We start from the raw sequence: 21,746 nt of genomic DNA, 5'->3' as shown, positions 1-21,746 counted from the left end.
AAATTTCCAAGCTTCTGGATATTTGACTTACCAATCTAAAAAAATCTCTCTAACATGGCGCTTTAAAGAAAAAAATAAATGCTTTAGAAAGCACTATTATATTTTGACAGCTGAAGTTGCTCACAGGTTTTTTTGCAGAGATTTGTCCCTTCAGAAATTATTTTTCAATTAGAACTTGAAAAAAGGATTTCAGCAAAATTCCTAAAGAAGAATATGGCAGAGAAGAGAGGAGTCAATTCCTCCTGCACACAGAGCTCTCATGGATCTTCTGAGAGTCATCAGCATCCAATATTTTTTATCTAGGCAGAAATATTGTACAGCTCAAAATGCATTACCCTATAGCCTAGGGCAAATGACAAGGGACTTAGTGTGAAAGTGTCATGTTGATTCACTGGGAGTGCTTTCTCAGTAGTCATTTTTCTCCTAAACAGGGTGTGACCACAGCTGGTCATAAAATAGCTTCAGGATGCTTAGAGTGTATCTGTCATCACTATATGTACACATATAGATGTGTATATATGCATATATATACATATATGTAACTTCTTTAATATTAAGTAATTATTTCTGACAAGTGAGGAAAATTTCAAAAGTGAATGATCCCTTATATAATTTAAATAAATGAAAACAGAGAACAAAATATGTGATCTAAAAGTAATTACAATGTTAGGTGTTGCTTTTGATCAGAAGCTTGTTTGGTTAAAGCATAGTGTGAATATAATGGTTTTGAGGCAGGAGTCTTTCTGAGAGAAAAATTATGCTTTTGTTTCCAATTAACTGAACTTCATGTTATTTTCAGGTAGCTGTTGTTTAATAGTATTTCATGTTTTGTTCTTTATTTGATCTCTCTTTGATCTGTGATGGATTGGACAGGATATGAAACAGTGTCTTGATGCAGTAACCAGGAGCTGGGGGAGATTATAGTTTGATAGGAGCATCAATTAGTGTGAACATTGCATTAAAAAAAACACATTGGGAAGACAATTTACAGGACTAGAGGTGCTTGTTCTTGAAAAAAGAATAAATATTCTGGTCTGACAGCACTGATACAGGTAATTGGACCCTTCCTTTGTACATGAGTGGGTTCATTCTGTGATTAAACGGTACAGTGAGATTCAGAAGACCTCACAGCCTGCTGTATGTTGTTGGCCATGTATTTCCCTTCTTAGTTGTTTGTCACCCTGTTACATGATCAGAGCTGGAAAATTCAATAAAATAAAACCCCCAACACCATACAAAAATGGAAAGGTGACTATATCTTGGTAGAGGTTTAATCTATATCTTTTAATTGAAGTCATTAATTTTCCCACTATTGGGGGCAGTAGCCAGCACTTTTCTAGCATCTGTCCAGCTGTGATGGTAATGTGTTTCCCAAGCTGCTGGCTGCAGTTTCTGAATCAAGTGCATGGCTTGTGAAGGATGGGTGAAGGTTGGCCAGGATGCCATCTGGTCTTGTCAGGGAGAGGAAATAAAAACGCCTGTAGGTGCTGGAAGATGGCAGCCCTTTCCACTAAATAGACATTAATTAGCTAGTAATATCATCCAGACATTGCTTTATGAAGCAATAATAACCTAGTTTCTCAGAGGGAAGAATAAAAAAGATAAATGACAAGTGTTTAACTCAGCCACAAGAATCTGATCGTTGCCCAGGAAATCCATGTGACAATGCAGATGCTACAAGGTGGTTTAGGGTATTTTTTAAAGATAAATCTTTTTGTATTACAAGATGAAAAGAACATTAGGGATACACATTTGCATGTAGAAAGGAGCAAGAATGCTCATTTAGAGAAAGTTTAGAAAATAGAAAGAGATTATTCAGAACATGCTAGGCCAGAACTGCTTAGTGGCAGTGACTCTTTAAAATTTCAAATGTTGGGAAGGACTTGAGAAATGCAAGGGTTTGCCTGAAAAATATTGCAATGGAAAACTCAGCATCAACTTCTAAATAGGCAGAGTAGTCTACCCTGGTGTTTTTGATAGCAAAATCTGAATTAATTTTCAGGTTCAGATTTAGTTCAAGCTGTATTTATAAAATTACACTGCAAGAGTGAAGTGTGTATGTCTTAATCAGGTATTTTTATGTCAGTAAGAATTGCTTTCTATTTTACAGATGAGGCTCCATGAGTACTGACTGCTTCAAACAAATCTTATTTTAGTGAAGGCATAAATCACCATTACCTTTACTGTACACTCCTTTGTAGTCCTTATAATAGATCTTGAATATTACAGAGTGCAATGTCTATTTTATTGCTCAAATCTCCCTTTTCTTTCTCTTCTGTTGTCTTGGACACTTTTACAAATAACTTGTAAGAGATCTTTCTCACTACCTAAAAGTGGAGCATGAGAGATTTGCCTGAAACAACTCAGCTTCTCGTTGGGAAAGTGATGTCCAAAAGGTGGGGTTGTACTGGAAAGGAAGAAGTAGACTCAAAGAATAGGGAAAGTGTTGTAAAGAGGACTTAGAATTATTCAGAAGAAGGTAAACATGGGTTTCATAGGTAAAGAATTTTGAAGAAAGCAAAGAAAAATAAATTATAAGAGTACAGCAGATGAATAAAATTGTTTGCAGGGAAGGCAAGTTCCCTGCATGAGACTGAGTGTGAATAAAGTGATGCATTTTGATGCAACTGTCCTGTATTTTTAAAACTTTTGCTATTTGATAGCATGATGCAGTCACAATACTTAAAATTTTATACACATACCAGATAGAAACTACAACTTATCCACCATTAGGCAAACCTTCCTTCAGTTCCTCTATGACATAAATCTTCCCTTACCCCCACTTATGAATAATTCTTTGACAAGGATGGCACCTGTTAATTTTTTTAGTCTAGTGCACAGGTATGGTAAACAATTTAATGTATTTTAAGCTTCTGTTGTGAATCTAATTTCTCTATACACATCAAGTTCTTAGCCATGTTCATTGTTTTGGGTGATTCTCAGAGGGGGAAAATGCAAGAATTATTCAGGGACTTCTGGCCATTTCTGATCAGTAGACACATCTTGACTCAGCTGTAGAAGAAAGGCAGGGTTGTGAGAGGAAAACAATGCTAAAATGAGAGAGAATGGAGAGGAATGTTCATATTAAAATACCTTTGCAAAGACTGGCCTGCATGAGATATGCTCTTGATTTATCCTGAGTGGGTGAAACATGAGAACATATGCTCTCAACTCAGGATTCAAGAGGCTTTGGGCTACTTCAGCTGGAGTGGTGCCATCTCACAGATGGTTCTGGGCATGGCAAGATCCTGGCATTAAGTTCTGATGTCTGAAGGCACAAAAGCAGGACAAAGGAAAGTGTTGCCATATACAAGCCCTGCTAGGTCAGGAGGATGAGCCATGGCTTTGTGGGGTCTCATGCACTGGACCTGAGGGACCTTTGCAAACGATGAGAATCAGGTGGTTCTGGAAACTATCCAACACAAACTTTCAGCAATTTCTGGTGTTGTCTTTAGGTTATTGCATACGGGCAAAACCTTATTTAATCATCTCTTCTTCTGTTTTGGTTAGTAGAATTTTTATGTCACTAATGTCAAGTAGTGGCTTATCTACAGAGAACTGGGCTGTAGAAAATTCATGGGTTTTACTTCTTCAAATTTTCTGCAACAGTCATTAGTAATTGGTACTTGCACATTATTGTGACAACCCCAGCCCGGTAATACTGAGCTGTAAGACACAGCTTTTGCTTCTGCTCTTGTCAACCATAATTGGGAAAAGAAGAAATCAGAATTTTGTTTAGATTTGTATGTCTGTAACCTTATTTATGTATGTGAATGCAATGCAAAGAGTGTGTGTTTTCTTCAAGAATGAAGTCCCCAGCCTTTGCTGTGGAGGCAAGGGGTTTTAATGGCAGTAGGCACATGTGAGGTGGGTTTGTGCATCCACCCTTTGATAGATGGCAGAAATGGAGCACATCATGTACTGTAATCCTGTACAGTGTTTTTTCTTTTCCTCATCAGTATTTATTACCAATGCATTTTATCATTCAGCATTTAGCTCCCCAGACTGGATTGGGTGGGATTTTAGCTTCCTCTTTTCTCACCAACCTGCCCCCTCTTAATGACTTCTGTGGCATTTCAACACCTGATGCATAGCTGAGGAAATTCACCCTGCTGACAAATTATTTTGACAGACAGTGGAATGCAAAACACTCCCACACATGATGAGACTACAAATTGGCTTCTTTAGAGAGATCTGGCTTCTTGACTGGCATCCCACTTTCCAAAAGGGAAAGGCGAGCAATTCAGCTCTCCTCCTCTCCTTAGGGCAACTTCAAGCAACAGAATGCTCATGTACTTGACAAAGGAGCCATCTTACCCCAATGCTGAAAAGTCAACTGCCGCCTAGCTTGAAAATGCCTCCTGAATATTTTCCAGTAGACAAAGGAGCAAAGCCAGGTTTTCTACATGGAATTTAAGTTTTTATTTTGGAGTGTATTTAAAGGACAAAAAGTGATGTTGTCAAAGTAGAGATAGCTGGGCACCTTGGTTTCCTTTAAGAAGTTTGCCATAACAACTAGTAATCTGCTTTCCACTCTCTGACTGATAGCCAAGACTGAAGCAGCAGAGTCTCTTTTCTCCTTTTTTTTAACAACTGTGTTATTTTCCCCCTTTACTTCTATCCTTGCCTGCCTACTTTAGTCCTTGGTTTGCAAAGCAGAATCTTCTATGGGAAGTAAAACAGCTTTACAGCAAAGAAGCAGGAATATTTCAAGAGAATAACTTCTCATAATCTCATTTTCTTTTTGTCTAGGTAAAAGAAAATGACATTTGATAATTTGATTTGTAGGGCCTACTGCTTTCCCTGCAAGCATTGGACAGGTGGTAACTGTACCTGGGAGGAGCAGGGTAGCAAGAGTGGATCTGACAATGCCACTGTAGAATGTGAATATCCTTGTCTCCAGCTTCATGGACTGGAAACAACAGACCTACAGTCCACAGTGATGTTAAAAGTCCTGGAAAAGGGGGTAGATAGGTTTAGTGGGATGATAAAGGATGATTGACAGAAAGATATATTCTTCTGGGTCTACTTTAGGCACTGTTATAAATATAAACCAAATATTCTCCAGCCAATCAAGGGTGGAAAAGTTGTGTACCTTGGAGTTTTCAACATGTATGTCTGTATTTATATGTACTTACTCATTTGTAAGAGTTGAAGGAAGAAAAAACCCAACCAAAACAACAAAAACCAAAACCCAAACCTCCCAGTCCTAGTTTTCTGAGCGTTGCACAGGAATAGCAAGCCTGTGTCCGTGTGCTCTGTCCCTGCCATAAGGAGCTGCCATCTGCTTGGAGAGGAGGCTGGTTCTTAATGTGTTCTCACTCAGTACCAAGCTGTCTTATCAAAGCCAAAACTGAGCTTCAGAGCCCGGGGAAGAAACACAGTCCTGTACATATATTACACACACATTGGGCTGCATACTGTGTTCAAGCTTTCACACCTGGACATCTCATTATATGCATTCAGACTGTATTTCTATTCCTGTTCATATCCCTAAGTTCTGGTTTAACAGGCTTTCAAAGAGAATAGAGGTGTAGTTTGGTAAAATAGCTGCTCTAAACTATCATGCAGAAGTACTACTTCGCCTGAGTTGACTGTGTTAAACTCAAAAAAGCCAAACCTTTTAATAATTCTTCAGATATCTTCATGTTTGTATTTCTGCTGTGGCTGAAAACTGGGAAATGTGAAAAACATCATGTGACAAAAAGCTAAAGACAAAGGATAGTTGTGTGAAAATAGGTAATCCTTTGAGGTTTGCAATGGAATATTTTAGACTTGCAAAGATTAATGTTTGGGTGAGGCTGGGAACAATATTCTAAAATGAGCCTTCACTTAACTCATGGAACAAAAGGGAGATTCTTCACTGGGGCTGCTTGGAAAATTCATTGTTTCCCAGGATGTGTGTCTTGGCATGGCTGCTCTGCAGAGAGCTGCCCTTTCTCTTGCATGTCTAGTGTGAGTGTCCGAGTCTCCTGGCTCTGGGCTTATGTGTCAGGGTGTAGGAGGCACGGTGCATTTTTAACACACCTGCCAAAGGACTTGGGTGAGCAGAGAAACTTTTGGAAGCTTAAAAACATTCAATTTGTCCCTGCTTGCCTGCTGCTCCTCTGCAATAGGAAAGGACCATTAAAACCCACAGCTTTGTCTTGGTAGTTGAAACAGCGTTTAACAGCGCTGGCACAGAGGTGTGTGCAAGGAGGGAAATACAAGGGGAGCAAGACCAAAACACAGAGCCTTGCTGAGCTTCTGGCAGTGCTGATGCCTATGGGCAAGCAGGGACAGATGGGCCTGGCTAAATTATGCCAAGAGCTGAAATCAGAGAACCAGATGTGGCTTGGAGCCAGCGTAACCCTGACTCCTGGTTTCCTGTTTCTGTGCCAGACATCTAAAAGTGCAGCACAAAAGCTGTATCTGAAACCCCCAACAGAAGTTTTATTCTCCATCAATTAGTCTATAGCAGGGGTGTAAACAGCTCAGCAGTTCTGCTCTGCCTAGGATCTGCGTGTTATGCATATTAACTAAGGTTATTCTTTAATATTTAGATTATTTTTTAAAAGATGGCAGGAAAGTGAGGGTTTCTTAGTGCTTAGCATTTGTGAAAATCAGGCCACTTCTTTAACGTAATTGCAAGAATCTGTTTATGAGGGATTCTTGTGTTTCAGGAACAAAATTCTGTTTCTCAAAAGTGACTGGTTTGCATTGTTGTAACAAACTCACCATTTAGGATAGCTTCTGGATTGTTTAGAAACCCAAAGTGGCCTGAAATTATCTAGGTAGTATCTCAAGACACCAAGCAACTGATGTGCTTCACCTCCATCTAGCCTGAGGACCAAGTGGAGATGTGTCTTATGAACAGGTTATACCTGAGGTGCCCAAAATTGGGCTGTCATGGCATCATGCTCAGCAAAACAATTTCTTTCTCTGGGTTAAATAGAAGTTGAAGTCCTAACAAAGTGGCCTCTGCTTTAATCTTTTCCTGGAATTAAGTAAAAGTGCGCTGATTTGTCATTGAGGAAATGACAGATGTTTTGTTACCTAACAGATATGCTTGAAATTTCATGCAGAATGCTAAGGAAGTGCATAAATGTAGCCATGTTCCAGGTCTTAATAACGACCTGTGTCAAACAACATCCAGTCCCTTGACATCCAGGTTGTTGTTTCACTACAGCATTATGTGGCATGCTTAAATCTCAATTTCTATAGGTCAGTGAGGATTTTTAAGATTTAATTAAAATCTGGAAATGGAAGAAGAGCATTTCAAAGAAGCTGGGATAAGGCCCTTTTCAAAATAATTTTCTTGCATTCCATTGAGATATTTTGGTGCCATGTGATGATAAGAAAAAGAAATGCCAGGTATTTATAAAAAGAAAAACCAGAAAACCAAATCCAAACAAACTGTGACTAATCTACCGTGATCTTGCTGCTCATTTGGAAATACCTTCTTTTTCAAGTAAACACCAAGCCAGCTTGCTCAGGTCATGTTTTGAGGTGGAGCTATCTTATCCAAGATGAACTTAATAGAACATTTCTCTATCTTTCTTCTCTTTTTAAAAAATTAACGATAAACATGTTTGGGTTTGTATCTGATTTTGCAGTAAAATCTATTCCCTTTTTAAGCAGCAATTCCCAGACAACTCCTCTGGGTGTCAGTACAGCTTCAGGGATGGCTGCATTGTGGTGTTACAAGTCTTCATTAAAACATTCCACAGTGGACAGAGCAATGGTAAGAGAGAAAAAGTTAAGTGGTATTGAAAAAAGATGTGTGACAATATAGGGGACACTGACATACCTAAGACTCAGTGTGGAATACATCTGAGTTGCCCTTGTTTCCCTGAGAAGCACAATTTCTTTCCTTTATGCTGGACTGCATGTGAACAGCCTGAGGCAGTGGTTGCTGTGCAGGTAGAGATGGAGACTGCTGAAGGAAGTTAGAGATGCTGGAATTAGTATTGGTCTTGTCCTTCAGCAGCATTAGGAAAGAATAATCTCTCTAGTGTTTGTCACTAGATTGTCATTGCAGATTACAGGATATGTCCAAACAGATTCCTTCAAACTAATAAGTAACTTGAATGGAATTTCTTAGATTCTGGGGCTTTGCTGGCCAGCATTTTCCCATGGATGTGAGACAGTATGGCCATTGTCTATGAGAAATATTTGAGAGGTAAGAATGACAGGAAAAATGGGGTAGTAAAGGCAGAAAGTTCTGTAGAGAGACTTAAAGAATTGCAGAAAAACTTGAGTTGGGAAGGACTCTGTATGTCATCTAATGCAAATCTTCAGAATAGATCCAGCTAGATGAAGTTCAGAGCCTTTTTCAAATTAGTTTTGAACATCTGAAAAACTGGAGATTCAACAGTCTCTTTACACAGTGTGTTCTTCTCTTTGATCATCCACGTGGTAAATTTTTTTTCTCCTAACATCCCATCTGAATTTCCCATGTGCCAGCTTGTGACTGTTGCTTCCTTCTTCAGGCAGACTCTGTCTTCTCTATCCTTTCCTATTAAGTAGTTGAAGGCAGCAATTCAATTTTGCCCAAACCTTCTCTTCTTACTGAACGAATCCAGCCTCCACAGCCTGTCCTCCTATGCCTACACCACCTCTGCAGCACTTTCTGGAACTCAGTCCAATTTGTCAGGACCTGTCTTGTTCCCAAGTCTCACAAGCACTGACTAGAGGGTCAAAACCCACTTCCATTTACTTTATGGCTCTGCTCTAGCAAATACAGCTCAGTGTGTCATTGGCCCTTTCCATCACAGGGAGCTCTGCTGACAGATGTTCAGCTTGTACTCTGCTAACATCAGGCACTCGTTCTAAAAGCTGTTCTCAGGTGTTAGACCCCCCCAGCCTGTCTTGTTTCATGGGTTTACTCCCCTGAGGGGTGCAGGACTTTGCATTTACCTATGCTGAACTTGCTTTTCTTCTCCAGCCTCTCATGGTCACTCTGATCTGGGCATGTAGAGGGTCAAAGTGAAAGTGTGGGGAAGCTCTCAGAAATTCTTAGATTTTTATTTTTCATCAAGTGCCATGGCAGAAAAGCACTGTCTGGTCAGGGACCAGGAAAGCAAGCAGTTCTGCTTTCCTACTCGTAAAATGATGTACTGTTTGCAGCTGGGGGGACTGCAGGGGACTCACAGTTACAGAGGTATTTATATAAATTGCTGAATGAGAGGGTTTCCTCGCATATATTTTAAAAGTACTTGATATGCTAAAATTTTTCTTCATTTGCAATCAGGAGATATGTGAATAAATCCCAACAAGGATGCCACTTTTGATTTTTAAGAGATGCACTGGCAAAATGAGAAGGAATGGGTTTAACTTGACAGCTCTTCCTCTCCCCTTGTCACAGGTAGCTGTTAGACTGAATTAGAAAGTTTGTAGAAATATATACCTTAAGCAGGAAAAAAGATTTAATGGTCATAAGCCCCAGTAGAATTGCTGCATTGAGATTGTTATTTGGCCTTTAAATATTTAATGGCTGGTTTTAAATAGGCCTGGTGCAGATGGTTTCTGCTACAGGTTTATTGATTAAAATAGCTGCTTTACATCAGCTCCAAGTTTGTTTCTCCAGAGGCTTTTGTCTTCATGAATAATGTACTCATTTGCTGAAATTTTGTTATAATTAATCTCCTGGAGTCTGACTGTGTATCTCTAGGTTCCTTAGTCTCAGTTGACCGGGCTCAAAATTGTGACATTCCCTGCACTTCCCTCCTTAGAAATGAATATTCCTTCTTCTGCCCACCTAGTGCTGAACAAACCTGGTGTTTGCACATTGGGGAGTGCACTTGGAAACAGCTCTGACAGTTTTGCTCTTTGAGAGAGGCTTGTGTGGTACTGAAGACTGCCTTGGCTATACTGAGGATTAGATTTCTGCAGCAATTCATTCAATCCCTGCAAGAGTGGGTGGAAAAAATCCAGTGAGCTTTGGATCAGACGGTGAACTTGGAGGCCTGTTGCAGTTTTAGGTGGGCAGGTCTCATGCCTTCAATATTGTAAGTATTCCAATTTGCTGGATCCATCTAGTGTATGCATGATCAGGCGTTTTTTACACCATTTTTATACCTTTTTAATACATTTCTAAATATGTGTACCTGGATTTCTGGAAGATGCTTGCAGGTTTTATGTAAAGCCCAAAGGGTATTGCTTTGCCACTGTGCAACAGGAGAACACTGCTGCAGGACCTGTAAGAAAGGAGGGCTATGAGCAGCATGGAAAGCAAACAGAGGTGATAAGACCTTTCTTGACAATGTGCTTTTTCTCCTCCTCTCTTCTGATCCTCTACCCTATCACAGAAACATATCTTTACTCTAAGTATCTGCTGCAACAATAGATACTTGTAAAACCGGAGTAGGAGGAAAGTCAGATTGAAGCCTTTGGTGAAAATATATGAAATCAGGCTCCCCAGTTTCAGTTATGCAAGGGGAAAATGGTAGAAGAGATAATTGAATCTCATTAGTCTGGAGATGTAGCCAGTCCCAGATAATGTGGCCTGCCTTTACTCTCTTGGGGAAATGGTGGCCCCTTCTTTCGATAAGTTAATCTTACACCAAGGTAAAACCAGAAGAAAAACCCAGCTGATGTATGTATATGTGTGTGTGTATATATATATATACACATATAAGAAAAAAGTTATTCCATTCTGAAATGGCCAAGAACAGGATGTTGAAGTGCCTGAACCTTTTCCTGAAGATTTTTTCTCTTTTGTTTAACCAAATGAAAATCTCTTCAAGATGTCATTTGGCAAAGTGTTTTGACCCAGGTGAGGCCACAGCTCTTGACAGCATATTAGTTTTTCTGAAGTATCTCTGACTTGTCTTTAATTTTTTTTAAGGCATGGAGGCTGTGAAGATGATAACTTGCTTCTTTATGACAGTAAAACACATAGCCAAGATCGTATTGGGAGGGTAGCTGACACTAGACAGATGGTTCCTGTGTGGATGTTAGCAGATAAGAATCCTTCCTTCTTGGAACACCTGTCTGGTGACCAGTGCTGCCACAGTATATCTCTCACACTTCTTACAGACCTGAGAGAAAGATGTGTGACCGGAAATATGAGCATCTACTGGATTTTTTTTCCTGTCAGGAAAGCCCCCTGTGGCTGAGGAGTGAGTGGATGTGGTTTAGAGCAGGTCATTAGGCTTTCTCTCTTTCCTCCCTTAGAGCCTGTCATAAGCATGGGGTGGACGAGTCCGTGTATAAAATGCCCCATTTTAGTTAGTGTGAAGGTTTCCACAGTCTCTACCTACTTCCATCATTGCTACAAACAAGAATCCCCATGGTGTCATTAGGACAGGACTTGAGCAGTTGGGAAAGCCTCCCCCTTGCTAAATTGTATTGTCCGGAATTGTAGGAGGATGCTGAAAGTCCTCTCCACTCTGTGCCAAAATACTTTGTGTCAGTAGTGGAACAAAGGAAGCCCAATTTATTGTGGTTGAGCCCTTGGTATCTCCAGTGGTGGAAAATCTCATTGAGGCTTTTCCTGTGGCTGGGATATTCAAAACCTTTCTTTGTGACATCAGAAAAGTTGAACTTATGCTGTTTTGTTTCCTGCTGTGTGAAAGCAGGAATTGGCTCTCTGTCAATTAACAAGGGATGAAATGAGCCAACAAGCTCAGTTTATCAGGGTGAGACAGAGGTGCATAAGTACACATCAAGATACTGATATGAAGCTGGTGAAACTGATATAAATAAGGTTATATGAACCTTATTTTCTCAGGATACCAGGCTACACAGTTATTTGATGGATCCTTTCAAATAAAAGCACTGATAGTAGCATCAGTAGTGGTGCTAAATTTCTTGCAAACTGTATTTGAGGCATGCAACAAAGCAAAAAGATGGTAATATTTTGAAAAATATGTAATAATTTTAGGCACACAAAGTATGCATAAACATATTTTTCATCCTTCCCTTCAATCAATGTTTTAATTTAGAAGTCATTGGTATTGTAATAGTGTCTCTTCTGCTGTTGATGCTTTAAGGAACTGATGACATCTGTTTTACCAAGCATAAAGAAGAGCCAAATTGTAGGATAATCGGCTTTGTTTATTTTATTGTTTCAGATAGAGAACTGAAAGGTGATGAAACTGGGCAATCAAGAAACAAAACAAAGGAATAAATTCTGCTGATGCAGTGGAATACTGCATTAGCAATGAGTGGAGAGTCAGGATACGTGAGCCAAGGAACCTTGCACAACTCTTGCATGTAAAAATATTTTCAAGTATTTAAACATTGTCACCTCTTGATATGACCCATTTGGCATTGTTTAACCTTGTAGAAAATGCAGTGGGTTTTGATCTTCAGACTGGATTCTTCTAGGAGTTAAGGACAAAAGTCTGTAACTGACTGGTCAAAGCAGGACCGTTCTAGTGGTGTCTGCTAAATCCTTTGGGTTACCTGCATTCCTGCTGTACCTCCACACACGTGGCTGAAGGGTGAGGGCAGAGCTGGCCTGGCTGGCACAGAGCATGATACATGCTTAGAATGTACAGCAGCAATCAGAGCCTTTAATAGGAGTAGCAGATTAATTAATTCTGATCCATATGGACACATTGGCTTCTTGTGCAGCCGGAATCCTAATTAGGCAATCAGATATTTTCACAGTGACCATTGCTCCAGTTGTGCTCTAACTCTTTCCTCTCTTTATTTGCAAATTTCTATTTTACAACAAAAAAATTTACGTGCTTTGGCGGGAAAGTTTCCTCCTTTTCTTTCAATTTTTCCTGTTTACATCTACATATTTGCATATCTGCTTCTGATGTACTATAATCCCCCAACCTTCATTTTCAAACCCTTGTTATGAAATGAGATCATGGCTCAATCCTCAGCTCCTTTATTCCTCTAACCCAGGGTTCCTTCACTTTTTTTTCCCCCCTGCAGCTCTCAGCCCCTGCTGACTCAGTTAAATATAAATGTGCTCTTTTCCCCTTTGTTCCTTCTTTTCCCTTCGCCCCTCTGCGGCTGCTTTTCTTATGTTGTCTTTGATCTGTTTGCTGGCAACAGTAACATTTTAAAATCTTTTCTAAATTATTATTTTTGTACATTGTTGTGAAATTAAATATCTTGGAAAGGAAATAAGGGTTGCCCCACTCACTGCAGGAGCAAACACATTGTTACTTGGGTGGGAAGGCTGTGTATGCAACTGGAATCTGAGCTGGGGAAGTGCTGAGGAATGGTCCAGTCCACTGGACTGTGTGCTGTCAGTCTGGTCTAAATAATGAACGTACGTCCCAGATTCAGCTCCATGGTTAGCCTCAGTTTTGCTAAGCCACACTACAGCAGCAAAGGGAAGAATGGAGAACCAGTACTTCTGTTTTCCTTTGTTCTAGATGATGACCAAACCCATGAGGAGTATGATCCTTAGCGATGGGAACTGTGACACAAATCCCTGAAATTCATTGGGGTTCTTCTTTTATCAGCAGGGACACTGAGAGGGCACCAGTGTTTTATAACCCTTCCCTCTCCTGGGGTATTATCAGAGTCCTTATCCACTGGTTAGGGTATTCTATAACTTGTGTTGCTGCTGGTAGGTTGGTTTTTTTGGTACTTACAGAAAATTTGATCTGTTGTGTTACTTTTGTGAGGATGGCATGAATTGTTATTAAATATAACTACTGTTTTATGCCAACCAATACACTGATTTATGGCAAAAAATGGCCACTGTAATGACTATGAGTTCCTGCCAAGATGTTATTTCCTTTACCATCCCTAGTTGTGAGGTTTTCTCCTGGCAGTGGAAGTATCAGATGAGTTTCTGCCAAGTATCTACAGACAGTCTTGGCATCAGTCCTCACAGAGGTGTCTCCATATGGTCACTCTGGCCTGCAGAATCTGCTGCTAGATGGCTTGTTCAGCTCTATTTTTATTTTTTTTTTCAGTCAGATGGCTTTCAGTCCTCTCTTCTAAGGAATAAAGAATAAAAGCTTCAAATTACTCTATATCCCATTCCCCAGACTGAGACTGAACTTGATTTGTGACCTTTTTTTTTTAACCAAGGATTGACTGGATTTTGTTGTTTTATTCCAGGTCACCGGTTTCTTCGGAAGATCAAGGTAAGATCTGTTTTATAGGTACTAACAGCATATTAAAAATGAGACCAAAGACTAGCGAGTAAGCACTGTTTTAGCATGGTTATGGTGGAGAAAAATGTTTTTTATAAAAACAAAGCTTTGATGTTGATGAAATTTTGTTCACCCTTAGACATTAAGTACTTGATCATTTAGTTAGTTTAATTGGGACTGACAGAAGTTGTTATTTGTAAAATGAATCTTACTTAATCAAATTGAACTATTGCAAGAGTTTATTCATCCAACTGTATAGAGCTTCACCTGTGGAAAATGATGTGTAGCTTAAAGGACGAAATGCTTATCTTTTGTAAAGATAAGCACACCTCTTATGACTCTCATAGGACAACATCTTTGTCACTGAGAGGAGAGTGCATTGTGTTTTAAAGGCTTGAACACACATTATCTTGGGTTACCAGTAAAGTCAGTTTAGTAGGACTGTACGGAATTTAGTGCAGCTAGGCTCTTCTACATGGAAAAATCTCACAGCTTGAGTAGCAGGAGTTGTAGGTTATGGCAATATGCTTGCTGTGAGGGAGACTTGAAGGATCTGATCTTTCCCTATGAACTAAAGAGGAAGTTTGTGGTGACCAGCTGCTTAATAACGTGGCAAACTGAAGTCCATCTAAAGTGCATGAATAAATGGCTACACTGGTACTGAAATCCAGAGACATACTATGAAGGGGTGGTAATTGCACGACCAGAGTTGTACAAGGAGTGAGGAACAAAAAAAGGGAGACTGCAAGAGAGCAGAAACTTCATCATGTGGCTCTGAACAGGGAATACTATTTTTGTCCAAAAACTAAATATCTATTTTCTTCTGGCACCCAATTTGTATGCAGTCACACAATCAGAACATTTTCTGGCCAGTACCATAAGCATTACTCAAGAAAGTTCCAGATGGGAATAGTAAGGACCATTGCAAGCAGAGGTATAAGGACATCTGAGCCTGGATATGTGTCACTGAGCTATGTTCACTTGGAGTGTGGAGTGACTAGTTAGGTATCAACCCTACATTGTCCTTGGCTCCAGCCAAGGTCTTCAGTCTGGTGTAATGGATGTCAAACATATCATCTTTAATAAACTCTCTTCCATCTCCTTGGCGAGTCCTTTCTCAGTAACAAAAGTTGTAAAGAAAGCCATAAAAATGAACAAACTGAAGATATATCTGGCCCATGTAGTACATTCATAGCATCTGGTAGCAGAAGATCCTGTGACAAATAAAAGGATGAGAGTGGCAGAAGTATACAGGTTTAATTTCCTGGTGTGCCCTATTAGATTTTTATGATTTACAGCTCATTGATTTGGTGAAACAGATGGAGTTCTCCTGTTTAATAGTTAATCTGCTTTTTACTACAGCCACAGCTTCTAATATGCAGTACAGGACACTTGTGAGAAGTTAACATGTCTCCAACTCTCAGAGGAGATTTGAAATCATTATGGTTTAATATGCTATTTCAAGACCTGGATTCAAGCTGCATCTCAGTGCATAAACTTGTTAGTGATGGGCTGCTCTTGCTATTTCATTTCCCTTGCATTTACTCTATTGCTTCATCTTTATCTATTAATGGAGCAACAGACGGTGTATATGCATTTCCTTGTGTATCTCTAAAGGTTAGTATTTCATGCTGTCAAAATGCTTTCCTTCTTTCCACTATTTTTATACTATTCTAGTTTTTTACAAAACCTTCCTGTTTGCCATCTACCATCTGCTGCCATGGTTTGGCTTTTCAGGTTTGATCAACGTCTCTCAATAGCCTCTTCTTCCCTTTCTCTCACAAGCAACCTCTTCTGAAATGCAGAGTGAAAGGCCTTGACCAAGTCAGTGCTTCTCTTTGGGTGTCGTGGGGTTGGATGAGACTCAACAACGGGCAAGTGCCAGGAGCGCAGGATTGATGTCATAGAGCCTGGTAGATGTCATGATGGAGGGCTGGGCAGCTCATCTCTTAGGGAAGGGTATCACCTGCTCTATTTTTGCTGTATAAAAAGTCCTGGGGATATGCTCAGGAGGTCTGGTGCTGTTGGATGTTATTGCACCCATTGTTTCTTGAAGAAGTGCACCAGTGGGGTGCGAATGCAGACTTCTGACATTGTCTAATGCCATTGTGTTGCCACTTTCCAGTGATTGCCTGGTTATCCAGTGCACATTTGTTGTCTGGTTATCATTGGGTGATTGGTTGAGGTTTACCAAACCCTTCATTCACCCAGTACCTATCAGAGCTGCACCGTATTTTGTGTCTACACTTGATCATGCCCTGCCCACCCCTATTTACACCCACCTTGCAGAAATCTGCATTAAATATTCATATCTGTAGTTTCATCTGGCTAAAGTTAGGTTCTCTCTACTATTCTTTGTTTACCTTGTATGTTTGGGTTGATCCTTCGTCATCATGTGAGCAATTGAAGGAAATGGCCTTAAAAAGAGTACATTGAGTTCTATTTTCATATCAAGCATTCTGAAAAATACTCAGCAAACTCTGGAGTGTTGCTGTTAATGGTGTAGGGACATTGGTGTGTTATTCATGTCATGGTAACTTGAACCTGATGCTGCTCAATATTTGTGTGTCTGACTTCAAACAGAGGAACCTTGCCTTTGATGGAATTACTCAGTTTTAAGTAGCTGTACTAATGCACCTCAAGTAGCAGTCAACCAAGCTTAATCCTTACACATCTGAGTTGCATTCTGATCAGGAGACAAGAGACTACTGTCCTACTTATTTCCCTATAAACCAGTGAAATTGGGCTTTTTGCCTTGTTTGCTTCCAGCAGACATGTGGTTTTGTTGCATCAGCATAATTTCTCTGATTTAGGGTTTGTGGTTTTGGGCATTTTGTTTGCAGTAGATTCAAAATTTATGAGAGAGTAGGGGACAACTGAGAAATTAAGACAAGAGAGAAATATATTCAATGGAGCAATTTTGAAGACAGCTAGTTATTACAAAGTAATAATATTATACAAGAGATTGAGATAAAGGATGGGTTTTCTGCTTGAAAAGACAAATAGCAACACTCAAAGGTCTTTCAGATTCTGCTAGACACTGGCTCCATGCCATGGAGTCATTCCATGACTTGGACTCATCCAGCCTGGATATCCTACACCTAGGAGTGGTTTAGAGATGTAGAGCCAGGAGTGCATTAGAAGTGAATTGAGTTTATAATTGTGACTTTTAAATTAGCCTCTATTAGAAAAAAATTTCTACAGGGATTGCTTGGCATGGGTTCAAACTGGAACTTTTAGGTGGGAGGTGTAATTCTGTCTCTGGATATCCTTCTGAATAGAGAGAGCTGCTATCTGATTTATAAGGAAGGGACTGATCATGTCTGTGCATGGAAGGCAGTGGTGGCTTCATCCCACACAGGAAAATGCTTTGCTGTGCAGTATCTGTTCCTGCCTTGCAGGCAGAGTGTTCTGTACACTCTGGTATTTGCTCCAGCACAGCCTGCTCTGTTAAAGAGAGGAAACCTAACACGTGCAAGGAGGACGATTGTTGCAGGAATCCCAGAAAATAGCACAAGAAGGAATAACACTTCCTGGAACCTCCCATAGATGGGATTTCCTGTTACCCATGGTGACCTGTGGGAATGCAGACTTCACTCTCTTAGCCTCCTTTCTTCTTCCTGGAGCCTCCAATAATCTTGATAGTCACAGTCTGCACAGGGGTGTTCTCTTCTAGAGTTTGGAAACACTCTGCCATACTGACTAAAGGGATGAGCAGGGTTCTGCAGATGAATCCAAACATCTCAAAGATTTAAAAAAATGGCTGTTTTGTACACCAGATTCCTTCAAAGAGAGAGTGAAGACACTGTATTCTTCACGGTGATGCTGCAGCTGTTCACCCAGCAACAAATTGAGATGTTTTGGAATGCTTTCTCTGTAAAAATTAGAGAGTATGGGCGGGGCTGGAGGGAGGCTTCTGAATGCAGGTATTTATCTTGATTAATTAGCCGCTTTGGGAAGCCCTCTTGGACAGTGTTTTGGAAGTTTCTGTGGCCGGCTGAGCCAGTGATGCCTTGGGGATCTGCTCTGGGTTTGTTCATTTGCTTCTCAGCTCAGCAGAGGCTGGTATTGATGCAGACCCAGGGTCCCCCTGGCAAGAGAAAGCATTCTGTGAAAGCACATGTCTAGGGCTGAGGGAGTCCTTTCTGGATAAAACATTTAAAAGGTCCCTACACCCTACCTCTCATCATATCCAGGCAGCCTGAGGGGTCAGCTGAGATGAGGGGAGATGTCTGGCAGATTTGGGCATCTGAATCAGTCATAGATGAAAACAGACATTTACTTCACAATGTCCACTGCCATTATCCTTCTCCCCTCTGGAGGAAGTATGAGTAAGGCATGTGTTGTCTGAATCTCAGTACTTGTTTTAAAGCAGAAGCCCTGGGTAACCTTGCAACCTACTTTGCTTCTGTTTTGTTTTCTGATGGAGGTTGCTCATGGTCAGATAAGAGTGGCAATCACCTCACCTGCTGAAGAGCTTAGCTAGAAAAATTATTCTTGAACTGAATTTTGGATTATTTAGTCCTTCTGTGAACCCTAGCTTTTTGAGGTAGAGTTGCTTAGATATTGCCAGGCAAAGGCACTGCCGCCAGTGTTGCAGTGGCAAAAACCTGAAAGAATGCTTGTGATCCACAAGGCCAGAGAACAGGAACAGTGTGGCCCACAATGCTACTTTTTTGCTGTCCTATTTATTTTTAAATTAAAAATAAACCACAGCTTAATTATTTTACCTAGAATTCTCTTTCTGCCAAGGTAATGCCACTCTGTTGATGAAATTACTGCATTAGTCAGCCAAAGTCTTCCCTGCCTTGCATTCTCACTTCATCACAGACTTTTTTCCTACTGCATCACTCCTGAGAATGACATTAATTGTTGCCTTGGCTTAAAAATAAAAATGGTGGAAGGGAAAAGGAAGGCAAAAAAGTGATGCTGTGAGCCAGATGGTGCTTAGTTTGTCTGTGACTTTTCTTTGGGATTCTGAACTATTTACAGGGGAAGTCCTTTTTTTTTTTTTTTTTTAACCATCATTTCCTTTTGTAAATCTGAATTAAATGGTCTTGCAGCAAAACTTCAGCATTAGGGTCTGAATACTTCCACTCCTAACTATCAACTGCTCTCTCAGCTCTGCAGTCATGGCACATAAACAATTCAGGTTGGACTCTAATTGGCATCAAAGTAGCTTTAAACTGGTCTGAGTGAAAATGTGGCTTTAAAGGCAGCTTGAGTGCAATTTACATCTGCTTGAAAGCCTCTTTACCCTTCCAGAGTTGTATGAAGGGACTTCTGTGTAAGCAAGAATTTAGCTTTTCTTTCCCTTCAGCAAGCATGGGTGCCTATTTTTGCCTTTCCCTCTCTCCTTCTCCCTTACAAGTGTTTGGTGCAGTTGTTGGAATTTAAATTTCTTAAGAGGTAAATGTTCACAGTGCATATTTATAGCCACCTGAGTAATGATTGATTTTTTTTTCCATGTTAATTTTTTATTTTTAATCACAATTTAGGCAAACATGTGCAATCAGAACTGTCAGTTCTCTAAATCTGCATGGGAAGCAGTGCTTTTGTAACTAAAGGACAGCCCTCAAATATTTAGAAGGCTTTTCTACTTCTGTGAAACCCTAGAAATAGATGTTACTGAGGCATGACTAATTCAGAGGGCCAGAAGACTTCAAAAGTGTGTCTCCCAAACCGCAAGAGGATGTGTGCTTATGCGTGTTTTCCTGTCCAGATGAAACAGTTCAAGATGCTGTGTGAAGGCTTTGTCATACCCCAGTCACCAGATCTGTGTGTGTGTGCCTGGCTGCTGCTCAGCTGATGTGCTGCTGAGCTCTTGGTTGCAGCAGGTTGCTGCACTCTCAGTTTTCTTGGTCTCTTGGGGGTATTTTGAGCTCTCAGGCTCTTTGTTAGGTTGTCCTCCATGGGAATATTGCCTCTCAGCAGAGCTGCTGGGAGCTGCCTAGACTGGTGGTGTTGCCTTCAGGTTCCGTAAGAAGCCCAAGACTTTTGACAATCTGAAAAAACTGTGGAGAGCCCTTGTTTAACACCTGTTTCTTTAGGGCAGTGGCAGCAAACAGATACATTTTGAAAAAAAAATTAAAAATCAATCTTTATTCAGCAGAAGAGATATTATGATTTAGGCAGAAAACCTCTAAACTGTATGTATTTTTTGCTGTCTTGTTTCTATTATGCTTCTTATGCTGTGTTTGGGCTGAGGTAGAACTCCTCTAGCAAGTTCAGGAAGCTTTTTTCATTCCCTGTTTGATGTAAGGTACTTTTTCAGTTAATACAGAAGTTTCTGGATTTTTAAATTTTTAATTTTTAAAATAATTTGCCAGGATCTAAAAGACCCCTTAACCTGCAAGGTTTAATTTCTGTTTAATTTTTTTCATGGTCTTCAGTTGTCACTTCCACTACTTGCAGGTGCATAAAACACATGAAGAAAAACCTAATTGCTCCTTTTACTCAGCTTATCTTCAAAGGAAATATTTAAGCATCATCAGCTTTAGTGAGGCTTGAGATTGTCTGTAGATCAAAGACATGTGAGCTCACAGTCATTCCAACAAAGGTTATTAGTTTCATAATTTAATTTCTCAATTATGTAGACAGTTTGCCATGTGTATTTTATAGGTGGTTTGTTTTTCTTTCTGTAACTTTAAAAGCAGGTAAAATGTTGGAAAGGGCTAAAGATTTTGCAAAAGCTCAAGTGCAGAGATTTGCAACTTCTCTTCATGGATCCCTAAAATTGTTTTATGCTGGCAGGCCCTTCAGAAACACCAAGCAAATTCACTGCATTTTATCTTAAGTGCCTGTTTATGTTAAGTGCCAGTCCTCTCAGAATGGAAGTAATTCACCAAACAATTCCCTGTGGTACCCCTCACCCTTGTCATCTGCAGGTCAAGGCTGAGGATCATGGCTAGAGTAGAAAAAAATCCATTCTGTACATTTCTCTGTAAGTTATATTACTACCAGTTTGTCATAAAGCTTTTATGATCAAATTGTTGTTTACAGAGAAAAGAGTGTATTTCCAAATGATAATCTATATGGACTCCAGTCTTTTGAGAGCATAGCTTTTGAAGTGATTAAAATAGAAGTTATTATTGATTTCTGTAAAACTAGTGAAAAATAAACCCCAAGGGCTCCTTTTGTTATCTTTTCTGTAATGCTGATCTTTAACAGCTCAGAACACTCCAGCTGTGTAAAAGTACTCTTCTAATCAGGGTCAGCTTTTAACTTCTCAATGTGTAAAGCAGTAATTACTTTAAATTTCTGACTCTCTGAATTACACAAAGACTAAAACAGCAATAAAGGATTGGAGATGTTTTGGAAGCTAATGACAGTCCCAGTTAAGTTTAATAACTCTCAAAAATCTGATGTCACCTCCTATAGTTTCTTCTTCATTATCAGCTCTACAAGGTTTGAACTAGGCAGTATTTTATGAGGTATCCCTTAAGAGTTCCCCTGAGCACTCTATTGGGAGATGGTGGTGAACACTGTCACTAATTCTGGGCCCTCCACGCCAAAGCTCTTTTTTTTTTTTTTTTTTTTTAATTTGCTGCCTCCATCCAGTAAGAAGCATTCAGCACTTAAAGGCTGATGGCATATCAATTCCAAATGCTGAATCAGTGCATTAGATGTGTCTTAGAAAGAGCTGGACAGATGCAGGCATTGTCTGTTAAATGAGATTTCTGCAGGGGGCTA

General features: G+C 39.9%; 1 protein-coding gene across 5 annotated transcripts in view; it reads left to right on the top strand.

Moving 5' to 3' along the window:
• Positions 1 to 21,746, top strand: part of LOC116995671 (diacylglycerol kinase iota) — a 117,849-nt gene that overhangs the window by 75,848 nt on the left and 20,255 nt on the right. For all 5 annotated transcript variants that reach the window (XM_033058553.1, XM_033058552.1, XM_042779216.1 and 2 more), the window contains one exon: positions 14,020 to 14,045. In XM_033058553.1, the coding sequence (XP_032914444.1) occupies positions 14,020 to 14,045 (26 nt within the window). The remainder of the gene's footprint in view (positions 1 to 14,019; positions 14,046 to 21,746) is intronic.

This window comes from Catharus ustulatus, chromosome 4 (assembly GCF_009819885.2).
Source record: "Catharus ustulatus isolate bCatUst1 chromosome 4, bCatUst1.pri.v2, whole genome shotgun sequence".
Lineage (NCBI taxonomy): Eukaryota > Metazoa > Chordata > Aves > Passeriformes > Turdidae > Catharus > Catharus ustulatus.
The sequence above is the reverse complement of the archived record's forward strand: the minus strand, read 5'-3'. Positions and strand labels throughout refer to the sequence as shown.